This window comes from Poecilia formosa, unplaced genomic scaffold, assembly GCF_000485575.1.
Source record: "Poecilia formosa unplaced genomic scaffold, Poecilia_formosa-5.1.2 Scaffold21, whole genome shotgun sequence".
In the NCBI taxonomy this organism is placed as follows: Eukaryota; Metazoa; Chordata; class Actinopteri; order Cyprinodontiformes; family Poeciliidae; genus Poecilia; species Poecilia formosa.
The window spans coordinates 903,786-918,366 of record NW_006799960.1 but is presented as its reverse complement, the minus strand read 5'-3'; the positions used below and the strand labels follow the sequence as shown (position 1 = coordinate 918,366).

Below are 14,581 nucleotides of genomic sequence, written 5' to 3'. Positions count from 1 at the left end.
TATATATATAGTCACAATTACATAAGAATAACCTATTATTTTGAAAATTGTGTTTAATTTTGGCAATAGTCATAGTTAATTTTGTATAAATCAATCTAAATTTTGTCCAAGATCAGCTAACTTTAGCATGAGAGCAATGGGTTTGTGGGGATGAAAGATTCAAAAAGTAATGGTTGATTCAGGCTGCATGACTCTATAATAAAAAGAAGGCTTGGATGCAAATCAGCCTCTTACACTCCATGCTTTTTGTAAGAGTAAAATATCGAGTATTCACTGTTGCTTTCGTGATGCTGCAGATGTAAATTTGAAGCACATAGTTTTTTCTTGTCATGTCAAAAAATTTAACGCGGTGAGAAAACTAGAAGCTAAATGAGAAAAGTAATTAGTAGGAAACATATTTTCTCTTTTCATGCTGTACCTTGGTAGATAACATGTTACACAAGTTAAAAGACATGTGAAGACATCATTCTTTCTTCTCTCTCCATGAGGCAGAGAAGAAAGAATGATGAGCTGTCCTAAAATAAAAATGTAATCTGCATGTTAAGGTGTGACATTCTAAGCTGACATCAACGGATTTGAGCTAGCTGGAGATATGCAAATCATGGTATTGCCTCAGAATCTTTGCAGAACATTTGTAAGGAGTGGGCGTGATCCTCTGACACTTTAAAAAGTCGGATTCCCACTCAGCATGTAACAGTGTTTAACTGTCTCCATCACAGCAACATAATATGATAAGGATTTTTTTTCTTTGTTTCGTGTGTTAGGATGGATAGGAGGCTCTCAGCATCACAGAGAGACCCACAAATAGAGCACTCTCACTCCGTAATGTTTCAGCTTAAATATTCAAAATGCATACAGGGAAAACTCTGGCAGGAAATTGCAGCTTTCCACCTTGCTTATTTTTGCTCAGTTTGTGTGGTTTTTTTTTTTTAAAAAAAAATGTTCTCTTGTTTCTTGTCTTACATTTTGAGGAAGGATTAAAACACAAAACGCCGGTAGAACAAAAAAAAAAGGCCTTCATTTGAGACCGGAAGCATCTATTTTTAATTTTAGTTTGTTATTCATAAATTTGACTGTGAAATATCTGTGCTGAGTTGGAATATATTGGGATATGGAAAGGAATATGTGTGAGTGCAGGGTTGCTTGTCTCCTGGATCTTTGTTAGCATGGCTAATTCATATTGGCCTCTGTCGCTCTAGGAAAGATTTGCCTAATTTCGACTTCTGTGCTACATTGTATTTGCGACTGGCCCATTTTTTATCGGTTTTGTGATCTGTTCTGTCCCCTTCATTTCTCTCCAATGGGAGCAATGATTGTCATCTTGGGTCACTGTTTTGTTTAGTTTTTTTTTTTTTTTTTTTTTTTTTTCTAAATTATAGTCTGGTTGCAAAAAAGCACAATGTGGAAGCAAACCATGGCAAACAAAAAGTAAATAAATAAATAAAATAATGTCCACTTTTGTTCCGGACCACACAGGCAGATCAAAGTACTTTCCTTTTGTAAATAGATCTACAAGATCTACATTTCTTAATTTCACAAGTAAATTTTCATCACACAATTTCATAGAAAGACATCAATCATTGCCTTATTGTACGTGTAAGAGCATAGATTGTGTAAAGTGAATCATTCAGTTTATGGGCCTCATTGTGTTGTAGTCAACACAGTACAGTCCGATATTTGTTGGAGGTCCGGTGGATGTATAGCTGCCTAGAATTAGCTCAGGATGAATACCTTACACTCTTGCACAATCATTATAGGTTTAACGATTTTATAAAGTATTTTATTGATGCCAATAAAAATTCTAAAGCACTTCTGCTACTTCAAATCCCCAAATAGCACAAAGCCAGAGCAAGAGTCTCACTCTGAGAGCACTGAACAGCTTGAAGGACCAATCGACTCTGTGTTCTAGTTTCATACGCCTCTACAGGTTTGAGCTGATGTTAATATTTCAGCTGAGATTTGCCTGTAGGAGCAACTGCTCACATAGTTTGTCATAATTGTATATTACCCTTTAACAGTTAACGTACGTGTAAGTTCATCCTCAGGGAGTAAGTGTTTGACAGTTTCTGCTCATCATGTCATAGTTATCATGGTGATGGGGTTCATGTTATTTTGTAGAAACAACAAAGCCTAAATGGACTTTTCCCCCCAAGCCCACAAGAAACCATCAATATCACATTTATGCGTTTGGGCTTAATAAGCCGTAAATATACTTGATTGTGTACAAGAGGTAAAATATCGCTCAACTCACTGCAATATATTAATCACAATTATAAAGATACAAATAACCCCGTCAAGGATGAAGCAGCCAAAGTTGCCCTTAACTCCACCCTCTCTGAGAACAGTAATTGTTACAGTTACATAAAAGCTTGAGCAATGGGGCTAATTTGGGCCTCTTCAGTGCCTGAGTCTCTCTATGTTATGCTCGAGCACAACACACTCACTCTTGCCCTTGCCTACAACTGTACAGCCTTTTCTATGCGTTACCAGACATGCTTGGGTTTTCACTCAGACTGTGGCTCCTGGCTGTCATTGGAGTCATTTGGGTTAAGTGCCTTTCCTTGAGGGAAGAGCAGCACTGTTGAGTTGCCACTGGCATATGTCTTCACCACACATTTACAAACATGTGCAAAGTAGCACAAAAGCACAACTTGGTGATTTACAAAGTTGTTGCCTGGTCTTCAATTGTACAAATACGTAAAGTGTTGTGAAAGATTGGAGCCTGGGAGACTTGTTTTGGCTCCAATGAGTAACCACTAGAGATGTGTTGGAATTAAGATGACAGTGATTTGTTGCTCCCATCAGGATGCTCAAGCCTACGGGATAACTTAATGAACTGTATTTGTAATTGCTTCCCTTTATCCAGACTAACAGGAGGATGTCATAGGTTCACTGAGTTTGCAGCCTTCATGTCCCCTTTTTTTTCCTTTTAAAGCTACATCTGCATCATTTTTCAAACTTCCATTTTTGTATTTGATGAAGTCAAAGAGATTAACATTTTTTTAAATATTTTTTCTTCTTCTCCTTTTATTGGAATAGGTAACTTACAATATCTTCAAATAGGTCAAATAGTATTGTAGGAATGTCATTCATTTGAAATATTTTCTAATATAAAAGATTAATTTCAGCATTCAGAGTTCAGTCACTTAATGAAACCATACGTTTTGTCACCATCTGCAGGGTTAGGATTGAATACGACTCTGTAATGGACCTCTGTGGCACATCTCATCCATCCTTATAGAGATTTACATTCATCAAATCTACGTTGGCATCATTTAATTCAGTGTTGTGCAATTCTGAATATACGCTGGCATTTTGATTGCATCTGATCAAGATTTTGTGAGCCGTATTTATGTGCCATACATGAGCATGTGATCACTGAAATCTTTTTTTTTTTTTACCATCCTGGAACAAGCTGAATTTCCACCTGGGAATCTAAATAATTTACAGAATCATTCACAAAACCACGTTGTGCTCTGAATCCCTGAGCAGCTTTTTGTTCTGAAGCCTGACTTGAGCAATTCAATGCACAGCGACCATCTCTTTTATCAATCAAGTGTGCAAGTTGATATGGATTTATTTTCTCGGCTAATAAACTCATTCAGATCAATCACGCTTTAAATCCCCTGACGAGGTTGATGTAGTGAGGGGGGGAAGCGCATGAGATGTTCTGTTTGGAACATTTTAATGCAGCGTTTCTCAATTTTGGTCCTTAGGGACCACTGCATGTTTTAGACGTGTCCCCGTTCCAGAACACCTGCGTCACATGATGATCTCCTCTGCGTGCCTTTAAGTGCTGCAGAAGCTCCTTAACCACCCACTTATCCAAGACAGGTGTGTGGTCAAAAAGAAACGCCTAAAACATCACAGGTGTTGAACCCTGAGAATTGAAGTTGAGAAAAGCTGCTTTAATCTGACATTGATTTCATAAAATAAATACTGATCTGAAAATGGAGCCGTGTCCACTTGCCTTTTCAGCAATTGTACCCATATGTTGTGCCCATGTATTTAATCATGGAATATCATGTTATTTTTCTGCGTATTTTCTATGAGTTATGAAGATAAATGGTAATAAAATTTCAGTATCCAATGTGCCAAACATTTGGTTATGGTTCACACAGCTTGTCTCGCTTATTTTCAAACGGAGTAGCTTGCTAATGTGCTAGGCTCACTTCAACAAACTTACCTACTGTTTTTGATATAATTCTCTGGTTATCCAGTTAATAACATATTTTACTGCTTTTCCCTTTATTCCCATGTGTTCTTCTTTTTGATCAATGCTGTGTCTATACTTATCTCAGCAAAGGACTTTCAAGTGACAGAAGAATGATGAGGGGTGCTGAACTCATATTCCATGACTGAAACCAATTTGTGTAGCTAAAATAATTATTGTGTTTTTCAAAATATGTTTGTTTTTTTTTGTTTTTTTTTCCTTCAGGACAATGACGTGAGAATCATCATTGGGCAGTTTGATGAGCATTTGGCCTCTAAAGTCTTCTGCTGTGTAAGTCATCTATGCACACCTAGCTACCCAACATATGTATTAAATACATAAAATATATGAGTGGTTTTTGTATGAGGGTAGCATTTTTCATCAAAATATCCTTCTTATAAAGATAATGGGTAAAATATGGGGGTGGAGGGAACAGTTTAATTTATGGAAAGGCTGCAAACATACAAAATAATTTAACATGGCATTGGTCCGAATGAGGAATTTTGAGTCTTTAACCATCTCCTGGCAGTGACCTTCAGAAATTACTTATGAGTTAAATGCTGTTTACCTCTGGCAGATTTTCTCTTTTCCAGCTTATACTTAAAAAAGTTCTGTTGAATTAATCACTATTAACAGAAAACATGAAGCCATCTTGCTAAACATAAATTTAACGTCGGGTTTTTTGTTTTCATCTTTGCTCTTTTTTCCAGGCATATAACTTGAACATGTACGGCAGCAAATACCAGTGGATCATCCCAGGCTGGTATCAACGAAACTGGTGGGAGCAGGCGAACAACACCAACTGCACTTCCAGGAAGCTCCTAACAGCCATGGAGGGATACATCAGCGTGGACTTTGAACCGCTCAGTTCTCGGCCGGTGAAGGGCATCTCCGGCAGGGTGAGTTACACCAGCTGATGCAATCTAAATGCTTTCGTTGAAATTCAAGAGTCGGTGAAGAAGGCGGTAAATGCCTGAAACAAGGGAACGGTTACTTTTGGAATCTGGAAGAAAATTATAGGCTAAAAATAGGTTGGTAATTAAAGTGTTAGCACTCCTAAGCAAAGAAAACCCCTGTCCAACTCCTGACATACGGATGTTTTATCGTCTGTTTACTTGATCTAAAAGAAAAAGAAACATTTACTAAATCAATTTTTCCATCTGTTGTCTAAGACAAGGTTTCAAGGGTAATGTCTTTACCAAAGATTCCCAGACCTCCTCCTTCCCTCAGCTGCTTACTCTTGTCTAGGGAGATATTCCCAAGCGAACCATGAAATATAATCTCTGTCTGTCCTCAGACCTCCTTCCAGAGAGAAATGTCCAAAGACATCTCCCTTGGAAGACTTGTTGATTTCCTACTTCCCAAATACCCAAATCACCTTAATTAACTGCTTCACATTCTTCACCCACCATAGACTGGTCAGTTTATTAGCTAGTTTATTTTAGCTGCTTGTATTCCAGATCTCATCCTCTCAATTATTACCTACACCTCGTGACCACAGTTGAGGGTTGGAACATAGATCGACAGGGAAATTAACTTGGCTCTCTATTAACAGCAACAGACTGGTACAACGTCTGCTTCGCTGAATATGCAGTCCCAATCTGCCTATTGATCTCCTGCTCCATCTGCCTTCACTAGTGAACACGACCCTGAGATACTTAAAGTCTCCTAACCTGAGTGTTGACTCATTTTCAAACCAAAGTTGAAAATGAGTCAACGGCAACCCTTAACTAGACCACAATGTTGCACCTAGACATAATTGGTGGCAAGGGAGGAAGTTCTAGTGAAGTACACTCATTGGGACTGAATCCCCAAACTGGATGTGTTTTAATTTCTAAATCGAAATGTCAGTTTGTTTATACCTTAGAGCTCTGTCTCTACTACTTGCTTTTTTCATATTTTAGCATTTTAATTGCATTCCCTTATAAATGCAGTCTGACATTTTCTTCTTTTTTTTAAATGAGTGAATCTGATCCTTTTGAAAATGCTGTAGATACATTTTCTATCCCCCCCCACCCCCCAACAACTTTGCATATGTTTGAAAAGTGTTTTTGTTTTCAATTTTTATTCAGCTAAACGTGTTTGTTTTTCTTAAACTAAAAGTACAACAGAACAAATCTGAAAAAAAAAATAATAATAAAATCCATCCTCTTGCAGTTAAAATACCTTTGAAATACCACTGTAATGGTTCCAGCTGCTGAGATGATAAAAAGTAAGAAGATGAATCAACATATTCTCCGCTTTATGTCGCCTCTTCTACTTGCCTTTCAGACCCCAAAGGAATACGAGAAGGAGTATTACAGGGAGCTCCAGCAGAAAGGTGTGGAGGCAAGCAAGTTTCATGGCTTTGCCTATGATGGGATCTGGGTAATTGCAAAGACCTTGAACCGAGTAAGGGAACTGCTGCGGACAAAAGAAAGGCAAAATATGTATCACAACTTCACTGTGGACGATCGGGAAGTGGGGAAAATGGTGCTTGACGTCATGAACGAAACGAACTTCTATGGAGTTACAGTAAGTCAATAAGATTATTATTTTTAAGTGATTATTTAACGCGTCGTCTTTTAAAGTTAAACACCAGTTTCCACAGCATGTGGAGCAATTGGAGCAGCTGCTGTTGTTACAGAATAACCCATTGAATTCATCCAGCATGTACATATTCAGGTAACTTAAGACAACTCAAGCGATTTATTACCAATGAAGAAAACCTGTTGTGTTATATGGAGTGGGCGAATGGTATAACAGCAAATGGAGGCATGGATCACTGCTCCGCAAAACTGGAATCTTGTTTGCAGATTCCAAGCCATCCTTGCATCTGAATGAACCCTAGAGTCCATTCAGATCTGCACACTCTCTTCCCTCTATTTAAGATTGATCCTCGCTGTCACGGTAAAAGCTTTTTTTGTGCGCTGTTTGCTTGTGCTTGTATGTGTGTTTGAGAATACCTCCCGACTCCCTGCACTAGCCACACGAGGCTGAGATGCTTCCAACCTCAGCAAGCGCAAGGAATGCAGAGTGGCAACGCTACTTTAGGAAGTCAATTCAAACTTTAACCAGCAATGGAAAAACAAAAACTATTAGCTGATTACAGTGGGTGAGAGTAAAAAAGCACCTGATTGTTATAAATGGATAGCAGGTGGCACCTTTAAATTGAACCGTTAGTTTTTATTCCAGCATTTGTGCGAAAACACTGGGTCATCGTAGAGTCCAGAACTTCACCATCTAAATGTTTTTGAAGACATTGAAGAGTGCCTGACATGGTTATTATTTTGTCTTCAGTTGAGCTTAGACTACTTGCCTACTTAGAAATATAAAAATTATTTGGAGCAACATTGGCGATGGCGGTAGGCGTTCGTCTTGCGATCGGTGGTTTGCCGGTTTGATTTCTGGTCCACCTGCCCTTATCGTTTGTTCCCTTGGCAAGACACTTCACAAGCCTTGCTTGCTGGTGTTGGTCAGAAGGGCTGATGGTGCAAAATTGCAGCCTTGCTTCAGTCAAAATGCCCCACAGCGGCTGAAGCTACAAACCGGTAGCTTGCCATCATCAGTGTGTGAATGTGCCCTTTGATATTTTAATTTGATATACAAAAAGGAATATTAATGTATTTATTGTTATTATTATTATTATTATTATTATTATTAAGATCCAGTCTTGCTATTTTTAAATCAGTTGACATTATGCATAATGTAAATGTTGTACTCTACGTTATGTATTTTCCATGCACATAGCATCATTTAATAGCAAAATGAAGTAACTAATTTACGTATAGTTTTTATAAAATTGCTGTAAATATCAAACATATCTGAAAAGAAATTTGACTTTGCAATTAGACGCCTCAAAATTGGCTTCTGTCTCTTTAAGAAGCTCCTGCTCTTTCCACCTTCTGCATATCATCACAATGTTGTTCTTCCATTGTGGCTTTTACAAACATTAGGAGCAGTGAGCAGTATTTTGTATGATAGGAGGTGCTCTGTTGGGCAGAATCTCCAAAGATGCATAAAAGAATCAAAGCAAAACTCCAAGTATGCTTTGATCAGGGAAAAACATTAAAAACATGACGTAAAGCTAAAAAAAAATAAATAAATTATTTTGCATAATACCCTATTTTTTTTTTACATTCAACGTTACAAATTATCTTATGTAATCATACATTTTGTCCTTGTTGCACATAGTTTTAAAAATCTACCTAGTGTGCCAACACAAGTAAGTGATGAAAACTATTTAGTACTAATTAGTTAATTAGTGGTTTTAGTGTATACCATTATACCATTATCTTGTTGAGAATAATGGAGCAACAACTGCAAGCTTCAGACTATTACTACAAGAGTGCAACTGCCTCAGACTCGGTCTGTCTCGTATTCAAAATCCCATAAATCAAATTATCCTTCCAAGCCCCTTTTTTTTTTTTTTTTTGCATGAAAGATTTCTGCCTGCTCTACTCTGCTCTTGTCCACCACTTTAGCATCTCCTTCTAGACTCCAATAGCAGTTCTCAAATCATAGTTATTATTGGTATCATGCAGTAGGAATTTGTCTTTCTGAAATTAGTTACAGGAAATTCATAGTTACAGGTTACATTGTCAGAAAAGACTCTTTAAACGTGACATATATTTTCTATTCAGAGTGTTGTGTAAGCAGCTAAATGTATATCATGGTTGGACAACAGCAATATTAAATTTAACAAGAATACTGCCCAAAAGTGTTAAAGCAGAGAAAATGCAAAAGTAATTAAATACATGTTTGTTGCGAAAGGTTTAAGATCTCCCAGCTATTATAGCTGCTCTTTTAAAGGATTACATGAAGGACGACTTAGCACATAGAAACTTCCACCCACTCACGACAAAGACTGGGGGAGGCAATTTCCCTTCCAGCCACACTCCATACATCTTTTATGCTATTTTGAAATCCTGATTTCAAAAGCAACTATTACACAACCCCCTTGCTTTGCTTGTGAATTAAATGACTTTCAGTCGGTTGACAACATTAATCCATGCATAGGCACATGTGTGAAGATTGTGCTGATCCTGGCGTTGCTGTAGCCAGGTGCAGTTGCAGCAGCAGGAGAGTGATGATCGAGGGCTCCGTCGTATCGACCGAGCTGGTGTCAGGGCTACCGAGAAGAAGACAGACATTAGCAGGAACGCTCTTAGGATAGAGAGAGAGCATCTAGCCTCTAGAAGCACAGAATGAGGCAAACAGCATATGCAGAGGCCCGGCAGTCTGTAATTTGAGGATGGCAGATGTAATGTTTTTTTTTGTTTCTTTTTTTACATTTGCTTTGCTGTTCATGAGTAATCAGAAGTCATTTTGTTGGCACCAGTGTCTCTCTGTTTAATGGTGAGTGCCACTCTCTGAGGCATCTGTTTTTTTTTTTTTCTTTAAGTATGCATACTTTCATAAGTGTGCATGTGTTCATGTGTGTGCGCGTACATCAAAGTTACTCTCCCATTAGCAGCGTTGCAACCTGAAAACCTCACCCTGCGGATGTCACACCTGCAGCCCACGGACTCTCATCTCATTTGACCCGAGTGTTGCCGTCGCTTGCAGTATTCTCACCCTCACTAACAAAGTGATACCTGACCGCCTCCTGAATCTCAGCTAAGACACCACACACACACACACCCACACGCACGCACACAGACACACACACATAGATGCACACATGCATAAACACTGCGATTTCTCCATAAAACACATGCCACCTGCTTGAGTCCCAAGTTGTCTTGCACATTCATTAAGAAAAAAAAAAGAAAAGGGTTTCAATCAGGAATTGTTTGACAACATTAAACCATTGATCTAAGACTTGTAAAGTAATTAAGGTGTTTTAAAATCAATATGTCCCATCACCATTTCATCCATTTGTAGTTTTTGCTGTTTTTTTTAAACCAGTTTTCTCAGTCATGAAATGGAGTCATATTTTTAAGACCTTCATACTACAAAATGCATAATTTCCAATAATCAAAAAGGGAATGTTGTATGATTTTCAATCATTTTCAATACCTTCGTCACATATTTGTACAAGAAATGCATTTAATTTTATGATTCATGAAAATGCTCAACTCCAAGAAAATAATAAACTGGCACACAATACTTTTAGTACATAGGAATGAAGCAGATTATTTACAGAGAAAAGGGACTAAGGAAGGGACAATTTGGTACGAAACAGTGATTTCAATTAGTAAAGAGGTGAACTGACTCTTAGCAGTCCAGTGTAATATTTAAATTGGACACCTCCCTGTGTTGTGCATAGTGTACTGTACAGAAAAATGCCCATAAACCATTGTTGTGTGCAAATTTAGTATAAGACTTGAGGTTCCTCTTTTGTGCCAAAATGAATTGCACTTCTTTTAAAGAATCTTGATTTATTTTAATAAATGTCAAAGTGAAAAATCATTTAACTGGTCTAATCTGAGCAAAACTATTCTACACAGACACCGTTTACATAACCTGAGATTAATGAAAGCTTTATTGTATTTGTAAAAACACAAAAAAGTAATTTTACAAAAAGATATGATCAGATGGAGGCGGGCACGAAGGCATCGTTGCATAAACCTGAATTCAATTATATCACATTTCCGTATTTCTTCCCACGCTTTGAACCATGCGGCTGATAACCTTTTCTGTGGATTTTTCTTCAACCGCCAGGGGGCTCTGTAGCAGAAAGTGAATAATTGGAAGTCAAAATTGGAAATCAAAGAAGAAAGTGCTGATTTTCATTTAGAACAAGCACATGCTGTTAGCAGCAGGCACGACAGAGAAATGTTTTCAAATTCATACCCCCCTCATCATGGAAACAACACGAAGAAGAATGAATGCATGGTTCGGCGTTGGAGGCTGGGTCCTTAACAGCAGATTTACGAGCTTGTGAAAAAGCGGCGGCTTCTAGTGAGGTGCGCTCTATAGTCCGTAAAATATGGTAAATAGTTTATTTAAAACACAGCTTTATGCTTTGTGAAACCTGTTTATCGAGGATGCAGAAGGAGGAGCCCAACCAGGGTGACGTCTACGTAAGTCCAGCCTCAGCTGATCTCATTAGAATGAGCCGGTGTGGCATGCAGCTACTCTTGCAACCAATATGAACGCAGAACTTTAATAGCTTCAAGTCGAGTTTCTGCTCTTGTTTTCAACCTACATGTTCTGACCCCTATTACACACCCCAGTTATCTCAGTGTAATCCAAAAGCAGCTGCTCAGGAGTACATGCACTGCAACACACACACGTTCAGGCGCAGCATGTTGTGCATCACAAATCTGAAAAGACATAGAGAGGCTGAGTGCTAGAAGAGGCTATCTGTGTGACACACGCAAGTACTGACCTAATGTAGTAGCACACTAAGTACACGCACACAGAACCACAAGCATTCACACTCTCGGGTTAACATCAAAGTTGCCACACAAAGAATGGGATTCAAAGAGAGGGGTGGGATCCTTTGCCACTTCAAAGCTTCTCGGTTTTTTAAGAGAAAATCATCTCCGGCCACCCCACCATGTCCCTTAAGCTATGATTTAATCAGTCGTTGCAAACTATCCGTCTGTCTGTCTCTGCGTGTGTGTGTGTGTGTGTGTGTGTGTGTTTGTTTGTCTCTCACCTATTTTGTTAGCCAACAGCTAACATGTAAACCCAGTTAAATGCGTAATTAAGGAGCTCTGTGAGCAGATGGTGGGCTGAATTAATTGAACACTCCTGGTAGATGAAGCAGGAGAGAGAGAGAGATAAAGGGAAGATGGAGTGAGAAGGAGAGTACAGAACAAGGAAGATTGGAATGTATGAATAATGGGAAAAGATAAAAGTGAAATAATCACAACCAGTTTGTCAAGACCTCCAAACGTGTATTCTCATTTTGACCGGCGGGTTTGTGACGGACACTACCTGGCTGGAAATTGATTGAACCACAGACTTTCTAATGTCGTATTTAGTCAAACTGGGATAGATGTTTGACTAGATGTATATTTCCATCAGGAATCATTTACTCTGGCTGTCAGTTTTTTTTTCTTTTTTTTTTTTTCTTTTCTCCGGCCAAGTGCGGGACACACAAACGGACTGAAATGAACGTTAACTCCAAGAGTTAAATCACTGCGCCTTACTATTCTGTGACTGCTCCAAGAGTCTTGGCGCCTGAATTGGCCGAAGGATAATTTTGTTTACCTCTATAAACAGATCAATTTTGGCCAGTTCTAATCAAATGAAATTAAGTATGTCAGAACCGAGCCTCTGCCCTTTCCCTGCCAACACAGACAAGAAAGCATTGTGAATAATGCTTTCTTGTCTGGGAAATCGGCTCCCTGCTTAATTCATTGAATAGTTTAGCACATGTCTTCTTCAGCGCAACCTAATGTCTTAATAATCTAAATGAATATGTATTTCATTGTGGTTTGCTTTGCTTATTTTCAGGGTCAAGTCATGTTTCGCAATGGAGAGAGGATGGGCACAATAAAATTCAACCAGTTTCAAGGTACTTTTTCTGAATGACCTGCCTTTATTTTCTTGACCTATCTGTCTTCATTTCTAAGTGCAAAATGTTCACTTTTCATGTTGCAACCGGACTGTCATTTATTTTATTAAAAATTTGTGCGCTTGCCCAACGCACAGAACATGACTGTGAAGTTGAAGGGAAGGCATGTTTGTTTTTGTTTTTTTTTTTGTTTTGTAGATTCTTATATGGACAATCATATTTAGAATTTAGTTACTGACATAAATAAACTCTTTGACAATAATCGGATTTATTAAGTTGGTCTGTGCAAGTGTAAGAAAAAAAAAAAAGTTTTTTGCAAAATGGTTCCAGTCATAGCTTAGCCAGATTGTCTCTGAACTTAAACTTTAAGTCTTAACAGAGATTCTCAGTTGCACTTAGGCATAAACACTGATTGGGTCATTCTTACACTATATGCTATTTTATCAAGAATACACTTTGATGAAATAGCATACAGAAAACTAAAGCACTTTTTTATTATTTTACTTCCAGGTAGTATTTACAAGCTCCATAAAAAATATTCACCACCTTAGATGTTTTACCCCTTTTTATTGACTTTAAAAATCAGTCATGATCATCAGAATTTGGCTTTATGTGCTTTTAATTAGATATAAAAATACATATATTTTTTTTATCCCTGTGGTTCTGATGGAACTAAACATGAAACAATAAAACGTGGAAACATTTGCATGGCAATTTGTTACAGAACAACTCGTCAGCCCAAAAGAGAATATAATTGTCTATACTTTTGGTAAAAGTTTGTTTTTCTAACTCAGAAAATATAACTTCTTTTTCTATTTGCTCTTTTTTTGAAGCATTTTGCTATAATGCGCTAATTCCCATCTGATTGTATTCTTGCCATGCTTGATGTGCATAGACTGGATCCTTTAAAATGTTTGAAGTTGTGGCTGAAGTGCATCACTGAAATGTTTCACATGTTGTGCCCTCACGTCCGCCTTTAAAGTTGCTGTGAATTATTCACATGACTTTTGCATTTCTTTGTCAGTAAAACAATCAATATTTGTTGAGACTGTTTTCTCCTGGGGAAAAAAAAAACAAAACAAACAAAAAAAAAAAACAACATCTCCCCAAAACTTTCTCTATGGAGCTGTACCATGCTTCTGGTTTGGCAGAACTTGAATTGATGTGTCCCCTCCTGTGGTTATTAAATGCATTTGTGGAGGTTCTGAGTCAGAAAAATAAAAATAAAAAATCTTCTGTTGTCTTCCTATAGTGATACACCCAGTGGTTGTTTTTGAGCTGACAGGATTTCCTGAGAATAACCCAAAAGATTGGATCTTAAAGCAGGGGATTCCCACCTCCCAGGCATCTTAGGCTGTATGAAGCACAGCAGCGTGCTGGTGTTCAGTCCTCTCTCTCAACCTAACCATCTTATCTTTCTGACTGCAGAGAGGCTTGATCCCTCTGGCTGGTTACAACTCACAGTCGTACACTCTGCGTATGTATTTTCTCTGTGAAACCAGAAGAAGTATTTGGAACAGAGCTGATGTGCAGAGTCAGGGTTTCTTAAAATCTGCATCTATCCAGTCTGTTAGATTGGGTCTACTCTGTCGAGGGGTTTCAGTGTGCAAAATCAGTGTGCAGCATTCTCTAATGATTACTGACCCTTCTCTATTTCTGCTTCACCACTTCATCAACCACTTTGTCACATACCCCAGTGTTTACTCTGACGTCTTGCCTTTCTTTAGGCTGGAACAGGGTTTTTCATAATAAATAAAAAAAATAACTTTTGTTTTGAGAGGCACTGGAACTTGACAGAGATTGAAATTTCCTCAGTTTTAAACTTAGTTTTGTAAAAAAGATCTTTAAAGTTGTAATCTGCTTGAATTGTTTTCTTAGAAATAGTTTACAAAGAGGTTTTTTCTCTCTCAAACATT

The 14,581-nt window shown here is 38.0% G+C and overlaps 1 protein-coding gene across 1 annotated transcript in view; it reads left to right on the top strand.

The window, feature by feature from the left end:
• The window catches only part of gabbr2 (gamma-aminobutyric acid (GABA) B receptor, 2), a 186,933-nt gene that overhangs the window by 105,963 nt on the left and 66,389 nt on the right, over positions 1 to 14,581 (top strand). The window contains exons 5-8 of the mRNA XM_007547581.2: positions 4,439 to 4,504; positions 4,924 to 5,112; positions 6,485 to 6,727; positions 12,605 to 12,665. Coding sequence (XP_007547643.1) covers positions 4,439 to 4,504; positions 4,924 to 5,112; positions 6,485 to 6,727; positions 12,605 to 12,665 — 559 coding nt within the window. The remainder of the gene's footprint in view (positions 1 to 4,438; positions 4,505 to 4,923; positions 5,113 to 6,484; positions 6,728 to 12,604; positions 12,666 to 14,581) is intronic.